Raw genomic sequence first — 20,739 nt, forward strand, 5'->3', positions numbered from 1 at the left:
TGTATGGGAAGAGATGTGCATATCCCTGAGCCATAATGCAGATTAATACAATGGGTAGAGTTTCTGGCAAGGCAGCGGTACCAATCAAGTTACTTAACAACACTGGGACATAATGAATCACAGATTGAATATGCACTAAGCAAGCATTGATACTGATATTAGCATTCATTTTTATGTCCTGTATATTGCCACTGCACAGCATATTGTAGAACTAACTTATCATGGTCATGAAATGATGTGTTTTGCACTGCCTCATATGGTACTTCTTTATGTTAATATATGTTTACTAGTAAACACTACTAGTGTAAATATATATTAACATAAAGAAGTACCATATGAGGCAGTGCAAAACACATCATTTCATGACCATGATAAGTTCGGTCTAGAATGCCACTTAATGGATAAACTGGGAATATGTATAAAAGTGAACAGTAAAGAGGGACTCACATACCGTGAACAAGACTTGTAGTTAAAACAGGTTGGTGTGAGATATTTGTGCTGAATAAAGGAATTTTGGATATAACTGGATCCCAGGAGAGCTGCGTCTTCCTTGAAAAAATATATACCTATGTATATAAGATGCCATGACACCTAACAGGACATTTAGTTCTATTTCTATCTCTGTGCCCATCCCGGTTTTTCATTCTGAAAATCAGGTCACCATAGAAAAGCGTAGTTTTCTTTATGTAGGTAGTGGAATGATACAAGTCATCCAGTCAAAAGGATGGTGAAGAAGCTACGCTTCGGGTGATGGACAAACACAAAAAGAGGAAGGATAGCCATTAAAAGGGAAACAAGCAAATGGGATTGGCAACAATGTCAACCAATGATAAGCAATGGGGCGGGCCCAAAGGCCACTGTAAGCTTTGGTATTATGATCCACAATTGTTCTTTCAACAAATGAGGCAAAAGCGGTATACAGGCGAAAATTAAAATGGTCTCATATTGAAACATATTTGTGCAGATGTTCCACTACATGGGGTAATTTGACCTCAAATTAATGTTCTTGACTCAATGTTTTTATTTATTTTCAAAAATGAAAAATTACAAAGAAGCATGTATAAATAATTTTATTTTGGGGTCACATAAACATTCAAATGACCATCAGATACAACAGAACATTTCATAACAGTGAGGTGTTAGTAACCTTTCAAAAACAGCCTGAAAATAGTTGGAAAAATGTGACAAAGTCTAAACGATTCTGATAATGCATCTGGATTCAGCAGAGTTGAATTAGGGTCCATTACAAAGTAATCCAATAAGTTGTTCTATTGTAAGAATTTGCACAAAGTCTGCAAACAATGTCCGTTATCAAAACGGCTTCCCAGTCTGGATGGAGATTGCTTAGCCTGCCTTTTCCACTATAAATAATTTAAACATGAGGTAAAGAAACACTGGTGCCAAGGTTGGGAGAAATGAAATCTTCAAATCTCACAACCTCATTTCGCTCATTGGTTGGTTATGTAAGAGAAATACATAAAGTAAACGTAATGTCACTATTCCTTCTCCAGTTGTTTCAACAACCGCTCTTCCCTTTTCAGTCTCATCCGCTCCTGGAAAGCTTCCAATTCTTTACGCTGCCAAAAAAAGAAAGAAATCTGTCAGCACAACCTCTCATGACATGTCTTGCACCAATTCCTATTCTTACTGAGGGACACCAGATTTACTTTTGACATCTTAGAAAATCGTTCACAAATCTTCTTCAAACGTTTGCAATTTTGCCCGGGAAGAACAGTACAAAAATGACAGAATATGTGATCCTATTCCCAGAAAACAGACCAGAATATATAATAACCAAACACTACACACCAGTGCCAGTCATACATAAAACAGATCCTTTGCCACAAGAAAGATATGAACCAATATTCACACTAATTACTCCCACATGTGCACGTGTGAATATACCATGGTTTCGGAGCAAGCTTATATGAATGGTCCACAAGGGAAGTACGTCACCTCCTAACCAGAACACTACATTTTGCCATTTTGGCACAATCAGCCTAATACTTTCTCAACCCTGAATATTATCGATTGATAAAGAAAGGGATATTTTTTGGGTGGCACCCTGCAGGAACCGTTGGTTGGGCCTATGATTCCTGGAGGGTGCAGCGTTTTCCAGCTACTGGACGTAGATATACACTTTCAGAGAACACATCTGCAACACCGGGCTGATCTCAGTTTAGCACCTGGTACAGTAGTGGCGACCAAATCAAGTACACCTACACTCTTTTATGGAAAGGAAGTGAGTTGCTCTCTTTTTTCCGCAATAACCTGCACTACACATTAATGGTGTATGAATTATTCCTTGTATCTCATTCTATGTCTGTGCCCTTAGTAAGTTTAATATCCATATGTTTCATATGCTTACCATTCTGTGTGTGTTGTGTGCTTCTTTTAACTTTCAACCAAACTCAAGTTATGTTATGTGGATTTTTACAGTGCCTTTACACCCTGTGAAGGTATCCTGGCGCTTTGCAGGTGGGTGGGCAGTCCTCTGGGGCCTTACTTAAACACCGAAGTCTTCAGCTTCTTGTGGAATTCAAGAAGCGATGAGGAGACTCTAATGTGGTGTGGGAGATCATCCCATGCTTTAGGAGCCATGTATGAGAAGGCAGGACCTCCTGATCTGCTTTGTGTATGCACTGCGCATATGCTCGTGGGAGTTCAACTGAGCAGGTGACAGGTTGATTGGTTGGTGGAACTGGATGCTGCTGTTCAGGTAGGTGTTGTGTGGTGCTTTGCATTTGTTGGTAAAGAGCTTGAATTGTGTGTGCTTATGTATTGAATGTATAGGAGTAGTATACACATTTGTTTTCAATACAGAACACTAGACAAGGTAGGCTGGCTTCTTATGTCTCTAGAGACATCTCACTCCCTATCTCCAGGCTTAGAATAAGAGCCTCTGGAGATCCCTCTGAAAGAGTACGAGCACTACCCGAAGACAAGGGGAACAGGGGAAAAGTACAGAATTCAACATGGAATGTCTGGGCTCAAGAACAATTGCTGCAACCCACAACTAAAGTTCTGCGACCGAGACAGGAAATAGCTAATAATCCAAAGATTCTCCAAAGACGTTTGTGACATCCCTCCGTCAGGAACAGTCAGGTAAATTCTGTCTAGAAATCCACAGGAGATCTACTGGCCAGAGCAATCGAGGGACAAGGGTCATCAAGAAGGGAGGGATTGGGATAAAAGCAATAAAGACCAAAATGAAATGAAATGGACTCTACACTAAGAAAGTGAATACCCAGCTTGGAATTCACCTTTCAGCTTCCAAAGCATTAAATCCATGCCTAGCTTACTTCCCCTCACGTGGCCTTTCAACCATGAATCTAAGTAAAGTAACAGGAATAACCTCATAAACCCGGAGTCAGACTGCTGGCTTAGTGATGAAGTGTGAGAACCAGAGAGAAGGCTTTTCAAAGAATTAACAAAGGTGTCTTCATCTACATTTTAATAAAACTTCAAATGTATGTGCCGCCGTGCATGAGTACCCAAAAGCCATTAACTACAGCTCTGCCTCTTAATGAGCACCTCAAGCATGCATGTTAGCCATACCAGTCACCCTGAGAGGGGATCATGTGTGTGCATTTAATTCACATAACAATTATTTGTTCGTTAAGAAAAAACACTCTAACTCCAAAAGCTAACTACGCCATGTCCTAAATCCTGCTGTCCTATCCCTGGTACGCTTGTGCCGGGATAAAACTGTCCTGTGGGCTGTAGAATGTGGAAGAATGTTGTTCTCAGAACGATCTGTCCGTCGCAGAAGATGAGCAGGGCACAATATGTAACCTAACATGGAATGAATATATATATATATATAAAATAAATCTGTTTCATTTTAATTCAGATGGGGGAAACATTGGAATTAATATTGATATGCTGGAACAAAGACTCATGCTATCGCAACATGTATGCTCTCATTAAACCCTAACATCTATGTATAATGTCCTACCTTACATGCTTCTATTAAACATTTTTTAAAGTATCTCAAAGTGTAAGTGGAAGCCTCTGCATTAGAGAAGATATTATACCACTTGTAAAGGCTCCTTATGTTTACCATCGACCCACAGCTGCATTAACGCTGTTCCTAAAATCGGAGACGATAAGCCCTTCTTTTCAAAAGCTGTTCAGGCACCTTCCCACAGAAAAACAACCCTTGAAAACACCATCCTGACTCATAAGATCCTCTTCTTTAATTCCGTTTCCGCTTCTCTGTCTGCAAGAGAAATGCCTCCTACATACTGAAGGGTCTCTTTTCAGAAGGTGTCTCCTAATTGGTACTTCACTTGTACAACTCAAAGGGCGGATAACGCGTGGGATGAAGATGTGATGCTCATTAGACTGAATCATCAAAGCTGACCTCAAAGTAAAATCAAAGATGTGTAAAGAGACCATCATTAAACTTAATAAAATGTACTGCTATGCCATGTCACTGGTGGACAAATCACTGAGGACAGTCGCAACCGCTCCCTAGTTAAAAATCCAAAATTATTATTTTACTCTGTATTTACTTATTTTGAACTTCGGTGCATGTCATCTAATTGCTCACAGTTACACTGTCAGGAGAGGAGGAACAGGGAAGGTGGTGCATATAGTTACTCGACTGCAAACAGTGAGGCACACAGAAAAGGCTGTTGGTATCATGCTTTGAAATCAAGGCATCTCGGAGTGGCTCTTGGGGGGTGGGGGGGCCATGGAGCCAAGGAGATGGTTTGAATAAAAAGTCATGGATTGTTTGTAAGAGGAATCAGGGAGTGATAGCGACAGAGGACCCACAACAGACTGACATTGGAGACTATACTCCCCTATTTTTAAGTGGTGCAGAATATCTGAAGAGCCCCCCACTCCTTGCCCCCTGAAGAGTTTGCTAGACGGAGAAGAGTTGGAAGGCAGTCTTTCTCTCTGCTGTTTAAATAGTGTTTTTCAAAAATGTTGATGATCATAGCAGTTTCAGGTGTCCTGGAGCACACAGGGCTTGCTGGGCCTCAACTGTTGGGGTTTTTGTTGTTGATCTGCTTACCAATGATGTCCTGGGCCCTGTCCTACTATGGACGCTCCTTAACTGAGCACCAAATATATAATTTTAGCACTTTATTCTTTCGGTAGCAGACAAGCGGTCCAAGTCTTACTCACGGCGGTGGTGTGGGGTTTGAGGGTCAGAACTCAATAATCAACATAATCTCACTCAAAAAATAAACGTTTATAAATTGTTTCGACTTTATAAAAAAGAAAGTGTCTTCCTACACCAAATAATCAATTTGGGCACAGAAATATAACCAGGGAACACAGGGTCTACTAATGCAATTCTACAGGAACCACAAACCTAAACTACTGTCTGGTGAAAACTGGACCAAATGTATGTTCATAGTGTGAGTAGTGAACAGCTTCCTGTTTCTTGGTCCCGTAAGCTAAGAGTAATGTCTGCAGTCTTACTCAGCTCGATGGAGGCCAGGTCCACTGTTTTATATCAAGAGCTGTAACATTACCCCAATCACAAGGTCTCCTCATTCAACTCCACGACTAGCCCAACCTTTCTCCATGCTCGAGCATCTGTTCCAGAGACACACTGGAGCCATGGCAGGGCACAATTTTGTTCAGGCCTAAAAGCAAAACCCTCTACTCAAACAAAGATGGAGAGCCCACCCACGGATCTTGAAGAAAGTTTACAAAAGTTCGTAGGGGGATCAAGAGTTGATCCCAGGGGCCGGCGCCTGGGAATCTCTGGTACATAGCAAGAGATGTCGAAGGTCACATGGTACAGAGACCAGCATCAGCCTAGTCACACTGCAGTGATTACTGCAAATAAGGGTTCGTCATACCCTTTTGACACCACAAGTTTCTTGAGCAGAGTTCAGCCCTCAGCCATAACCAGAGGATATAGTTGCACTTCTTGTGCAGCACTGGACACAGGAAGACCCTTTTCTGCCACAATGGAGTTGAGTTTCACAATGTCCCTCCGATGGTAAATGCTGGCCACCACTCAGATGCTCCCAGGACAGGAAGGTAGCCTCAAAAACCGAGGTCCAATGTAGGTAATCAGAGACACAGCTCACCGCAGAGCTTGCCACATTCTTAGTGCGTGTCAGCTATCTCTTCAGCAGGTGAGAGTCTTATTGTCACAAGGCAGCTGAAGATCGGCTTCTTCCTCTGGTGAAGACACCTCTTGTAAGGATACCCCCATCAACTCTCCCAGCAGGCCAGGCGGATTCAGAACAAAACCCATAGCTTATTCCAGGAGATGGTTGCTGACTTCTTTATTCGATATCCCCTCATTTCTATTAGGCTGGCTGACCAGACCTGGACCTCTGAAGTATCCCAACACCCAAACAGGGTGTCACCTACACTGGTCGGTGAGAAGTCCTAGAGCAGTTTCAGTCCTCCTCTGACACACCTTCCTCAGACATGGTTTGTGTATTCCACATATGCTGTTCTTGAGACGTTAAGGGCAGTACCTTCACTGTGAGTATCCAGCTTCTTCTAGAGCAGACCCACTATTTTTCTCCAAGAGATGGCACACAGCACGAAGTGAGAGTATCCTGGAAGAAACCCACAGCATGAGCACAAAGAGGCGAGAAGTCTTCACACAAGCCACCCATTAGCCTTTTGGAAGCAGCACCTCTTTGGGAATTAAGGGGGCAGGCGCAAATAAAGTTTAACCCTATACCTTAGATGAAACCGTTGTCTCTAAACTCCTCGCACTTTCCATCATATTGAAAAGGTCCTCCAGCAGGGAACAAAAGATAGGACAGAGCTAAAGGTCACTTCAGCACATCTAAATGGAGCCCTTTTTCCAGCCTCCCACATAGCCAGGACCCAAACAAAAGCTTCAGGAATGCTCGCAATTGATAATGATACTCTAACCTTCATCTTGCGCAACATTTGTGCTGTAGCAATCTAAAATGGATTTAACTAACACTCATACATTGTGCACTATCCATGGCCAATTACTGCCAATGCCTATTACACACACACGTTCTATCCAGACACACCAAATGTACCAAAAGACTAGAGCACACAAAACAGAAGCAGAACTTGAGAAGGACATGGTCCGTCAGCCACTCACCAAGTGCTGAGAACAGGGAACAAGGTCTGCTCTGTATGATTAAAACACACAGTCAACTGGGAAAAGTAGATCTCTTGATACGGAGACCTCTGGATCTCATACACCAGTTCTACTAAGCAGTCATCAATGAACGCACATGATGGTTGTGAGCGCTAGGGCCAGAAAAATCTAAATGCATAGCAGAGACTTCCATTAGGGTAACATTGGAAAGTGAGGATGCTCCCAAAACCAAGCAAGGGAAATTCCTATCAAAATATCAGTATTAGTTCAAATATATTGAACAAAGTGGATGTTGCTGGCTGCAAGGGTAATTAAAGCAGTTTATGCATTGTGTGAGAACTTGGGTTGTTGGTCAAGCAACAGCCACAATCCTTTGTAGTGCAAAACCACAAAAAGTCACTAATTTAACCTGTACGTAACCCTGGGTAGCTTGGCACAAAAAGCATTCAGGCTAAACTTAGAGGTAATATGTCAAGTATTCATGCAGTACAAAAACAGCAACACAATAAAAATCCCAAACCAATTTAGAAAAATAGAAATAACATGTTATAAATGATTTGACACCAAAGCCATCAAAATCCAATTAACAGAACCAGAGTTCAAATTTTTAAAGTTTAAGTTTCAAAATAGCACGTCCTCAGTTTTAGAAAATGCCATCTGGGCACCTTTAGCCACACAACTAAGGGTCTGAAAATGAATGGAGACCTCTTGAAGGTTCCAGACTTACTCAGGCTGGGTCCAGGTGCAGGTTTAAGATGGTTGGAGACTGTTAGGTCCCTGTGGCTCGGAACAGGAGGCCAGCTAAACTAGCTTGTGGAGTCACTTCTTAAGTCCTGGGTGCAGGTGGTGATACAGGGCACTACAGCAGGGCTGGCCTCTGAAAACTCCAAGCAGGTTCCAGGCAGCAAAGCAGTCTTTCTAGGTACAGCAGCAGTCGGGCTGAGTGCAAAGCAGGTCACAGAAGCAGGCAGTCCTACAGGAGTCCTTCCGCAGGTCCAGCAGTGAACTGAGGAGCAGGTCTGACAGCCCTTTTATCATACCCTGGTGCCCTGCTCCCAGAAGTTGATTAAAGTTTCCAGAAAGGTTCTTTGAAGTTCCATGAATTTCCTGATTCCCCTGTCTTGGCTCCTAGCTCGTTAGGGAGGTTTTATTTAGACTACTGCCATGGAAGTCAAGGCTTACACTTCACCAGTGGGGACCATTTTGAGCTTTTTGACTCTTTTAAAAGTGGCATTTTTAAACTTGTGATGATAAATCCAACTTTACCATTAAAGAGGGTTTATCATTACATGTTCATAGTTACCAAACATGACAAATTTACCATCTCTGGTTTAGGAATTACAACTTATTAATTTGAATAAGAAAGCCCCAATGTTACTTTATGGCACGGGTAGGCCTCAATAGTGGAAAAACATTTGGTGGTTTTTCAGTATTAGGACATGTAAAACTAACAGGTTCATGTCCTACCTTTTAATTATACAGCACCCTGCCCTGTGGCTACTTAGGGCCTACCGTAGGGATGAAATGTATATAATAAAAAGAGAGTTTAAGGCTTGGCAAGGGGTTTTAAATGCCAAGTCGACATGGAAGTGGGACACTGCTTTCAGGCTGCAACGGCAGGCCTGGGGCACGTTGTAAGGTGCTACTTAAGTGGGTGGCACAATAAGTGCTGCAGACCCACTGGTAGCATGTAATTTACAGGCCTTTGGCATATGGTATACCACTCTACAAGGGACTTACATATAAATTAAGTATGCCATTCAGGTATAGGCCAATCAAGCCATTTGTTAGGGGAGTGAGCACATGCACTTTAGCACTGGTTAGCAGTGGTAATGTGCCCAGAGTCCTAAAGCCAACAAGCAAACATTCAGCAAAAAGTAGAGGAGAAAGGAAAAAGGTTTGAGGGTGACCTGTTGAGAGGGCCTTTTCCAACACAGTGCTTATAAAATATAAAATCAGCACATTTTCAGTCCTGCACCAGAGAATGTGAGAAGGCAAAACGAAGGTTCAGGGTCAATGCTGCGCATTTTTAACCAATGTATACATTTGATCAAATTGATATTTCCTATTTAAAAAACATTTTATTTGAAGTCAATTTATTTAAAGTTTTACTTTTTAATGGTTTCTACTGCTTGTTTTAATTCTTAAAAACTGATTTTGAGTTCCCATTTTTGAGAGTCGAACATCACCCTCAACCATCATTCTCCTCTAAACCCGCTGGATACATCCCCATTCCCAATTAAGACCCTTCTCACAGACCTATGTTAAGTCTCTGTCTGACCTCCACCTAGTCCCCTTTGAGCCACTTTTCTCCATAATTTCATTTCTGTTTAGATTTCCTTCAACACCATTCCTACATCTTGTGTCTCTGCTCTGTCCAGCCAGTGCTACTTCTGGCAATCCAGATATGATGGCAATGACTTTCTTCTTTCAAACTTCAAACTGCCTAGTTACAGTTGCAGAAGAAAAGCTTTTGTGTCTAGACTGTTTACAGTGAGCAACTAATAAACAGTGTGTTCAGGCCAACAGCTCTCTACTACTCCCAGAACAATGAGCCCATAAAAAAAGCCTTTTCTTTTTGTATAGAGAGTATCTTGCTTGTTGGAATGAGAATGTCATCTGCTTGGTACACACGTGTGCCCATCCAGCCCAAAGTCCCAGACTGCATGTATATCTGCTATCTTGACTTTTATTGTAGCCTTATGACCATGCTAATCAAATGTGTGCACACAGAAATAGATCTGTTCCTGACTATATGAGGCCCTGGACCTGTCCTATAACCTGCAGTGGCACAACAAGTGTGCCCTCAAAGTGGTACAAATGTCCCTGTCCTGGGTGCACTACATAAAGCAGTGGTAGCAGTATATAGTGTTTGAGAGTGATAGTTTGACCAGACTTTTTTATTTTTTAAATGTATCTCTTTATTGAAAATTCTTTAACAACAGCACTATCAGTTAGCATTAATATTGACACACACATCTGATTATATTCAATAGTTGTCCATAGTCCCCTGCACCCACCCATGTCATGTCCCCGATATATAATAAGTTCCTTGCATTCCACTGAGGATCCAACACCCTCCCTTCCAACATGCAGCAGTCCGTATCTCGCTCAAGGCCTCAAGCTCAGGGTCCTGCCCGGCACCCCAAGCTTTCGCTACATTCCGCTTCGCTATCATAAATCCCAATCTCATCCAAGTCCGATGTGCCCTGCTGACCCTCGCTTCCCCCCAGATATTAAGAACAGATTGTTTGGCTGAGATAGTCCTTCTGTATCACCTCCAAAAGACAATCTACAACACTAGACTAGAAGTCCCTTATCATAGGGTAGTCCCAAAGAATATGAAGGAAGGTTCCAGTCTGCGCACAATTCCGTTGGCACAGGTCAATGGTGGCCCTCCCCATCTTGACCAGGGTCTGTCATGAATAGTATGAGCGATGGAGGATCTGCAGCTGCACTAATCTGTTATCATATGGCCACCTCTTCAGGGGCCTGAGGGCCTCCTCCCAATCCCCATCGTCAAGACCATTGTCCTTGCAGGTGTTGCAGGGTACCAGGGGTGTGATTTGCGATCTTTTTACATGTCAGAAATGTAGCCTTCTGGGGCATTGGATCATACAATATCCTGTCTTCCAGCGGGGTGGAATCCCAAAGCTCCGTGCCCTTTGGTAATACCGCCAGACCATGTGGCAGAGTTGCAACTGCCTATAGGTCTTAGAGAGCATTAATTGGTACCCTCGCATTAGGACAGGCAGGAGTTGATTCCATCACTGTGTTGTTCCATCTCAGATATGCTGTAACTTCTGCCCAACGTTTGATCACCACAATGGTGGAGTCAGGCAAGTCATTCCACCTCACGACTCCATATAGAGCCACTAGGTACCCCAGTCACCCTTTATATATCTGCTCATTTGTAGCTCTGGTTTTGCCTGCGACAGATATGCTCAGTCATTCATCATAGTCATTTGTGCCACCCAGTAGTATTTCTTAATGTCCAGTAGAGCAATGACCCCATCGTACCAACCTCTAGTAAGTTTGAGCAATGCAATTCTCGCAGGGCCTCCGTCCCATTGTAGCGATCGGATTTCTACCTCATTCGCCATGAAATATACCATGCGGACATCATAGGGGTGTTCTACAAAGTGTAGAGTTCCTGTCCGCACCACCTTCACCTCACAATCTAGTGAAAGCTCAGAACTTCAACTCACAATGGATGAATTATAGACCTGCGCCAACTGATAGAATAACTAAAGTATTTGCTAAAGTTAGTAATGATCTGCATTAATCTGGCTACCATCATTTCTGGGCCGACGATGTACAGGAGCACGTTGTCCGCGTGCAAGGATATTCTATCTTCCCACGTGCCACTCCATTGCAATACTCTGACCAACAGGTCCTGGCATATCCACGCCACCAGAGGCTCCAGTGTCAGATCAAAAATCATTGGGGACCAGGGCAGCCCTGCCTGCGGCCTCGCTGGAGTCTAAACCCCTTGGAAAACACCCCATTCTCCTTGACCCAGGCCCCGCTACTTGACGACTTGGGTACAGGAGGCAGACCCATGGCATAAACTGGGGGCTGGGGGCTGGAGCCCGGTTTGGCCAGTACTGCAAATATGTAATCCCATTCCACCATATTAAATGCCATTTTGGCATCAAGGGACATGATTAGCGCCTTCTCCCTTAGGTTAGCCCTTGGACCGAGAACACAATATAGGAGCATAAGGTTAAGCCTGGTGCTCTGGTTGGGCATAAATCCGGACTGATACAGGTGGATATGCGAGTGGCTGATTACTTTGTAGAACAGCGTTATCCAGTACCTTGCCAAACATCTTGACTTCCAGATTTAACAAAGAGATTGGTCTATAAATTGCACTATCCTCTGGTGGATTCCCCCCTTTATGTATTACTACTATGGTGGCAATCCTTTGGTCCTGCGCAGGGAACCCTGCAGTTTACTCTATTTGTAAACAGTGAGGATATGCGGGCAAGCTTAAAGAGCATCATTTTGTAAAGCTCGACTGGAAGGCCATTTGGTCCCGTGGCCTTTCCTAGCGGCAGCTCTCCCACTGCTGTCACCACTTTCCCCTTATCAACGTCAGCCTCTAGCAACTCCAGCTCCTCACCTGACGACTGCGGAAGTTGTATGTCCCGAAGATAGGCAGTGCATCCTTGCGGTCTCCCTCACCGACCGATTTCCTCGTCTCTGTCTGAGAACCCAGGACCCACTTTGTGGACTGATCCCTATTATCTAACCAAGCCAGGAGCTTACCCGTCTTGCCTCCAACGTCATGCAGCACTGCCCTGACGGCCTCGATGGCCAGATCTGTATAATCCTGCTATTTCAGGACTAGAGTATGTCACACTGACGGTCTGACCTCTGTGGTAAGGAGTTGTTTCTTTTCCAGAATTTCTCCCTCAAGCTCCTCCAGCTGGGCCCTTTTGTCCCTCTTAAGTCCTGAGATGGGGGAGAGCCCCTGGCCCCTGACAGTTTTATATGCCTCCCATATAGTGAATGCTGATTCAATCAGGCCCTCCCATATCTAGCATTGCTTCAGGAACCACGGGTTTAGCTATTATACCGCCCCACTGTCCACAGGCTGCAAGTTGAAAATCGCCCAAACTGGGTAGTGATCAAAGATCTCCTCACGTTGGGCCTAGGGTCTCGTCTCCCGGTTTTGCACCACTATCTAGGTCGGTCCCAGCTGTTTAGAGTGCCTCGACCAGGCGTACCGCCATCTTATTGGGGGGAGGGTGGGAGTGTCTCTCTTCACAGCCGCCTCAATTCCGAGTGGACGCGGCCCCACTCCAACCTCTGCTACTTGCGGCCTCCAGGTGTTTGGGCCAGCATGCCTGAGATGGGCCTCCTCTTTTTTTCTGCGCCGTCAGGAAGCAGGGCCTGGATGTTGCAGGCTCTCGGGCAGCTCCCCTCTGGCTCATGCCCCTTCCCCAACTGGTGAAGTCGCGCCCCAAATTGGGCAAAAGCATGACTCTCAGGGGCTGGTGCCTTATGCTGAGGCCGTTGTGGCTCCGGCACTGGGTCCTCTCAGCGTGGTGTACGGCCAGGGATCACTTGCGGAGGCCAAACCACCCCACTTTCTTACAGTTCTAAGCTCTTAATAATCAAGTAAGGGAAATCTCGGCAGTGTGCTCAAAGAACTGCTGTGAGACTGGATCTGCATAATAGCCAGTTTCCCAGAGGTGAGGGGATACCATCTGAAGTCTGCCAACTTGCTGGACTGCCTAGCACCTCGAAGCCTGCCTGCTTGCTCTCATTGGGAAGGAAATTGAATAGCCCTGTATGAGGAAGAGAGGGCCAGCTGTGGTGCTTGGTGTGTGGAGCACTCAGAAGAAGCAGACTGGCAAAAGTGGGAGCGTCACTGGTACTGATCTGAATTTTGAGGGGTCATTGGGTCTTCTACAATGTGGTTCATATGGCAAACTGCGGAACGAAACTGTGAAGTCCAGAACCCGTGCAGCATGCCTGAAGGACTGGTGCTGCTACTGTAAACATGTGGTGCATTCCTTCCAAGGAGCTGCCCACGCATGACACCTGTCCCCGGCCCAGAGGCGTCAGCTGCACAAAATGGGCACCCATCAATTCAGAGTGCAACACTGAATAACTCAGCTGGCCAAGTGAGGAACAATACCATGACCCTGATCAAGCAACACCAAAGAAGATATCAAAAGTGGGAGTCACGGAAGCACAACATCCAGCAACTGCCAAGCTGCCTCCCCACTGAGAAACTGACTCAAGGCCTGGCTTCAGAAGACTGAAAGGGTGTGTGGCGAATGCACAAACATATTCATACCATATGACACTTCCCTTGCTACTGAGACCCGACATAGAAATTGCTGATGGCTGCCGGAGTTCTGAGTCCCCCCGTCTCCTCACACTACATTCTTGAAAAGCCTTTGACTACTCACCTTTGTTACCCTGAGAGTGAAGTGCAGAAAGGGTGGACTTGGCCAAGTCTGCAGAGCAGTAGTACGACAGACCACAAGACACCAGTGGAAAACAAATCCTGTGTCCCATCCAACCATGCAAGGGAATGGAGGTTAAAATGTGACTTCAATAAGACAGGTCCAGTTACGACAATTACTGTTATAAAGGTAGTCATCGTAAAGTTCGAAATGGAAACCTGAAAGTCTTTGGAGGGCAAACCGAGATTTGATCCTGTGAACTGGTAACCTGTAAGACTAAAGATACATTTGCAGCAAATGTTACAGTCCACACCACTCTGAATCCATCTACAGTGAGCTAGGCAAAGAGTAACAGACATCTGTCCATTCACAGATGAGTGAGGTTCTAATTCACAAACAGGATCGGTTAACCGCTTACCTGTTCATTGAACTCTGGTGGATAGATCTCCCTCTGTGGGAAGAAAACAAACACTTTAACAAATTTCATGCTTCCACTTAAGACTGCTTAATTAAAGGATATGGGTCATTAAGGACCAATATAAATACTGTCACTTCTGACTCATCATGCAGGTTAAATTCTGGGGTAACCATATACACCTGTCACAAATCACGCTAAAGTAAATACTTTCATTTTTCAGGACATGTATAAAAAGGAACACATCACTCTACACATCAGAGTAGCCTAAAGTTGCAGTCTTCTTCGAGCTCCTGTGTATGCAAAAGGAACAGCCACAACTCCACTTCACAGGAGAGCAGAGCCAGCAAGGCACTTCAACATCAGTTCACATCCTTTTTTCTAAAACCCTTAGAGGCGAAGACAAGATTCAGAGAAGCAGAGAAATGCAGTGCAAAAACTAACTTTGAGCCTTATCATATACACTTCAAAATGGGGTGGAGGTGGGAAGGTCGTTAAGAATCTGCAGGTATATACAGTATCCACCAGAAACACCATTACCAAAGGGGAATGTGAAAAGGTTTATTAATAATTTAGGTAGATCACTACAATGAATAAAGTTACTAACCTGTTAGGTACAAGTCAAAGATTCCAGTAATTTAAACCTGAGGAAAACCCCTTGTAGCTGTGGCACAGAGCAGACAGGCTTAACTTGGAGAAAATATGTAAAGTATTTAGAGAAATCAAAACAGTTTAAAAGTTGCAAACATAACACAATGATAGTCAATAGTTGCAGTAGACCAGGAACAAGGCACAATTTCAGGAGGAACACAATGTAGCCCGTGTCAGCCACGCAAAGTGTACTGGTCCCAGTAAAAATCTGGAAGTCAAAAGTTTAAAAAAAAAATGTTTTTAAGTATCTTTGGTCTGAAAGAAAATTTTCTAAAGTTTCCAAATGTTCTTCTGGTGACCAAATCACCATGGGACTACACAGCTATGGCACCCAAGACTTCAGGGGAGGCAGCTCAAGTCAGGTTGAGGACAACAGTAGGATCAAGTCCAGTTCCACTTGCTAGTGGTCCGCTGGGCACTTTAGCGAAAAGGCCACTTGCAGCTTATTTTGTCCCTGTAGCCACACAGCAGGTCATTCAAATTAACCCTGGAGTCCACTACTTTGACTTGGGTACAAGTGGGAACAGGACCAGCCCTTCACGTCTCTTCACAGCTCTCAAACAGCAGGTATAGTCCTTCTTCTGTTCTTCCACATGTCCAGAAAGTGTTCTGAAGAAGGCTGGCTGAGGCTTCAGCTTTGTAGGATTCACCACTCTGTGGGTGGGGGAGTCCATAAGACATGCCTAGTCCCTTTCTGATCACTGCAGTAAATGTTACCAGGCCCTGGTGTACCTACTTTTTTCATAATTGCTGTTTGCCATTCTGCTAAACAGGCCCAAAATGCAATGTGTCAGGCAAAAGGTACAATGGCCAAAGTCTTCAAAAAATCTAAACTTGGGCTCTGAAGGATAGGGGTTTGTATGGAAGTGAACTATGTAAATAACAAATGTCTGCCCGTAGCTAACATTAAAATACAGTTTGAAACATGCCCTTTACACGCAACAACCCAGGAGACAGAGGTCTGGAAAGACAAAAGGAGGGTCCTTCAGCAACCAGAGAGGTGATGCACCAGAACTGTCCTGGTATCCTGTTTGTTCCCTTTGAAGGGTACATACGTTTTACATGTGCCTCTGGCAGACCTGCCATGCAGCATTTAACACTGTGGTGTCAACAGGAAGGGCACAGGCCCACCCTTTTGCTGAGATTAAAGAGTTATCTTTCCACATTCAGGTCAACCTGTCCATCACAGTGACCTACTGAGTAACTTATAGGGGGAATTTCACAACTCATTCTCATCTTATTCAGGACAAGTACAGACAGGGAGAAGCTGGAAAGTTAATGCAAATTAGCTTCCAGGAACTTCAGGCACAGAAATGTGAGTGTTTCAAAAGTTACTTTTCCGTAATATTTATTTAAAAGCCTGACTTAGTCAATTGGATTTTTATAATGTCTGTGAAGAATAGCTCTTTATTATTTTTCTATTATTAGTATTATTATTTTAATATGTACTATGATTTTCTACCTAGGACAGCTAGGCTTTCCACAGTGAAAATAGCTTTTGGGGCCTTGTCACTGTAGGAATATGCTAATGGTAATTGTCTACATATCCCGCTTCTAAATACATGCACCCTACCTCGTGGGCTACAATATCTATGTTGCAGTGACTTACTAATATTTTTAAAGGGAGAGTTTTATCTGTCAAAAATTGTTAATTTAGTGTGTCACAATGCAGGTTTAAACTGCAGCAATCACTCTACAGTGAAAGTCTTGCACCAATTCTTTCCTGGTCACACTAGTTAATGGCACAGTAAGTGCTCCAGTCTGCAAGTGAGATTAAACTTTCCAAACCATAGGTGCAGTTTTTACACCATATGCTATTGCCTTTTAGGAAATGTAAATATGCCAGTCAGGGATTAGCCATTTTCTACATGTTTTAGGGGTCAGAGCACACACACTGGGCACTAGACAGTAGAGCCGCAGTGTACCGAGTCTAAAAAAAGCAACTGAATTCATAACAAAGTGGGGGTGATTTTGCAAAAAGGGGTATTTTCTCTATTAAGTAACTAATTCTTCTGCAAATTCCTCACCTCTTGAAATAATACCACAATAATAATCCCCAGCAATAATCCTCTGTATTAAGATCTGAAGCATTGTGGAGACTCATGAAAACAATCAGTCCTGTAAATCTAAGCTGGAATCAATGACAAAAGACAAGGAACAAGAAACCTCACGTAGCAATACAGCTAATACACTTGCCACTAACAAGCAGAAAAGGAGGAAAGAATTGGTAGCACGTGGCAAGAGTGATGCCAAGCTATCTGGAAAACATATACAACTCCTACAAGGTTCAAACTCATAACCTGTGGGACATAAGAAGACCCCCTACGTATAATTTCTAATTTTAATCAAATTCTATTTTTTAAACCAATGTATAAGAAAAGAAAGGGACCTGAGAAGATCCAACAAACCACAATGGCTTCATGTAAATAACACTACATGTAAATTGAGGTGCCAGAAGGCAAGACATTACTTGACACGCCAGGTGATGACAAACTGGCATTTTCATCCCTCCATTACGACATTACCCCATTCATATTTTGGCCTCTCTGTTCCCCCCAATTAAATGTGAGTAAAGCACTTGTTTTACATTCTGCATTTTAGTGTTTTGAGGCTGAACCGGGTCCTGGAGAAGCCAGTTCGGGTCCAAGGAGGTGAGGCTTATTATTGACAGGCACCACGGTTAGCAGGCAGCGCACCTGGGGCCCAAATGCGTATGCCGGGTAAAACTGCTGCCTCTCTCTGGCCAACCCGACATGAGCACTAGAGGCCATCAGTCTCCACCTGCGCATACTGTAGCTGGGGTGAATCAAAGCCACAGCCCCCAGTCCCAGTAATGAGTGGTGAGGTTGTCTGCACCAGACAATCCGGGCGCTGCTGTAACAGAAGGAGCAGTGTCTATCTAGATTGGCTTAGAAAAGCGGTGTGGCCTTACTAGGGGCCTCTGCTGTGTGTGCAGAACATGATCCAATACGAGGGACGGAGCGCTCTCGCGTTTTCTTTTTCTTTTTTTTTTTTTCCTCTCTCTCTCTCGCTCTCTCTCCTTTTTGTGAGGCATGAAGAGAAACAGGCTGCAGTGTTGGTTACTAGTATGGTAACTATGCTATGCTGGATGCACTGAGTTGAAAAGAGCCCTCTGTGCTTCCTCCACACAGGTAAGAGAAAGTTTGTAAGTGTGGTGTCCCTGTAAAAAAAACATATTATATGTGTATTCAGTACATATCATTTTAAGCACCCATACTGTGGCGCTCTAAACAACATGCGCTGATTAGCTCAATCATCCTCATTTTACTAACTGAAGAAGGGTAAACGATCGGCAGAATGACCTTGTCCACAGACAGCTAAGCAGCTGTAAAATGAATCCTTAGGCTATAATAATTTTCTTTGAAATTCCTTTTACGGTGTTCGTGCCCTGACTGAGATAGTTTGAAGGCTTGGCCGATAGTCCCGGGAAAACCCTGATAGCATGGGGGCAGGAGCAGGTGAAGGTCATTGACTCCTGCTCTCTGCTCAAGACGAGGTGGGGTTGAAATTACCGGAAGTCCCTTAACTCCCTGCCACTTCTGGTAAGCATTGCATTATCGTTTTAATTCCTGTAAGAAGGTTAGAGTGGGAAACTCATAATTGCCTGCAAATGAAGGGCGCATTCTGAATTTCCATACTTAATGATGTTTTCTATCAAAACAGAGAAACACAGCCAAGCACATCTTTGCATGAACTGAAAGAAACTGGCTATATTTCATTTTTACAACAGCTGCATTCCAGGCCCCTTGGGCAGTTCCTGGTGAGATATAAAGACTGGAGCCAGGGTGCTGTGAACAGTGTATTTTATTAGTAATAGGGAAAAGTTAACTTCCTGCAGAAAACTTTTCTCAGTGTGAGATTAATTGTTATCTGCAGGGCTCTTTGTCAAACTGGAGGGCTGGTGTAAATGCACCGTTAATAACATTATTTAGGAATGATGTGCAGAAGTTATATACTTGTAGCAATAGTGGCACGGCTTATGTTCATGGTGGTTCCTTGGAAGGCTCCTCATGAAATAAGGAGAGATGGCATGCAAATAGATGGTCAAGGTTTTTATTATACCGGCAGTTAGGTGGTGTTTTTTAGGTTGAGCGTAAACGTACGACCTCTTGTATACTTTTAAGTATACTTCTTCTGTGGACTTCCAGCTATTTCATTTGTTAGATTCTGTGTCATTTAAAAATCCTTGCTTGCAAGTGGTCAGGCATGCTGTTTATCCCTCCTTTTGTGTTTGGTAGCAGGGACCAACTACTGTATAATTACGCTTTGTTCTGTTTATCTGGTCTGTAGGTTTTTTGTTTTTTTACTTTGTTTCCTGCTCCTGTCCAGGGAAGCTTCTCTTTTTATTTGCAGAACATTCTTCCTCTGGGCTTAGCTGTAAGCAAGGCTATAAATCAGGCCATCTTGGTCACATTTGGTCTTTGTGGGCTCTCTGCACAGTTTCTCAGATGCCTAGCTCCAGGCCTTCCTTGGCTTGGATTTTCTTTACCAAGTGTGCCTTCCTGTGTGCTGAGAGCAAGGGCAGAGGATCCCTTGTAATTGCTTATAGCCTAGGCACCCAGCTCTACCAGGGCTCCACAATCCTTAGAGACAGTTTCCACTTCTGCTCCAGTACTGAGATACCACTCACAGCTCCATCAGTGCACCTCAGTTCACACACTCCAAGCCCCTCCGCAATGCCCGTGCCTGAACCCCACACAGGCCGTCTCCCAGAGCACCTCGGTTTTTACAGTTAGTACACTATGCTGTTCAAGTACTGGAACCCCGGGCGCAGCTCCATCAGTGCACCTCAGTTCACACACTCAAAGCCCTCAGCCGTGCCAGAAACCCACACACGCTGTATGCCAGAGCACCTCAGTTCTTCAAGTCAGTATACTCTACTGTTTCAGTACTAGGCCCTCGGGCACAGCTCCATCAGTGAACCTCAGTTCTACCCCGGCAAGACCACTTCCTTTCCAATACTGGGACCCTGCTCACATACAGTTCCATTACAGCAGCTCAATTCGAATACTCAGTCCTAATGGCAAGCCAATACTGGACCCAAAAGAGCAAGACACAGCTCAGCAAGTGCACCTCAAGTCTAACATCCAACGCCACTGTTGATGGGAACCACCACAGTTCCGCCAGAATCCATGAATTCTAACATTCAGTGCACATTTCTTCTTAGTACTAAGGCTCACACACATGCCCTTTGGGACTCCTTGCTTCTGTGGTTTAGAGGCAATGTCACTCCCATACTGGGCCCGACTCGCAGCTTCACCAGGGCACCTCCAGGTTAACACTCCGCAAAACACTGGCACATCAACACTAGGATCCACACATGGCTCCATTAACATACCTCACTTCTGACCTTGTTTGCCCGTTACTATTCCAGAACTGCAGACCACATACAACTCTGTCAGTGGACCTCAACCCTAACCTGCTGCACCCCATTATTCCAATACCAGGAATTACATGGCCCTCAGTTTCTCATTCCTCACCCACTGCCTTTCTGTTATTCCATCACTGGGCCAGGACACAGCTGTGTCTATACCTCTTATCCTGATCTGAAGAGCCCCAATATTGCTGTACTGGGGTTCAAATCCAGCTCTTCTAATGCACCTTCTGCTGTTATGCAGTGCCCTTGCTGTTCCTTACTCTAACTTCTATTTGAGGACCTG

The 20,739-nt window shown here is 44.1% G+C and overlaps 1 protein-coding gene across 1 annotated transcript in view; it reads right to left on the minus strand.

Moving 5' to 3' along the window:
• Nucleotides 1-1,055: 1,055 nt before the first annotated feature.
• Nucleotides 1,056-20,739, minus strand: part of PET100 (PET100 cytochrome c oxidase chaperone) — a 43,949-nt gene continuing 24,265 nt past the window's right edge. The window contains exons 3-4 of the mRNA XM_069230354.1: nt 14,411-14,443; nt 1,056-1,577 (exon numbers count right to left, since the gene is read on the minus strand). Coding sequence (XP_069086455.1) covers nt 1,497-1,577; nt 14,411-14,443 — 114 coding nt within the window. The 3' untranslated portion in view covers nt 1,056-1,496. The remainder of the gene's footprint in view (nt 1,578-14,410; nt 14,444-20,739) is intronic.

Source organism: Pleurodeles waltl, chromosome 4_2, assembly GCF_031143425.1.
Source record: "Pleurodeles waltl isolate 20211129_DDA chromosome 4_2, aPleWal1.hap1.20221129, whole genome shotgun sequence".
NCBI lineage: Eukaryota > Metazoa > Chordata > Amphibia > Caudata > Salamandridae > Pleurodeles > Pleurodeles waltl.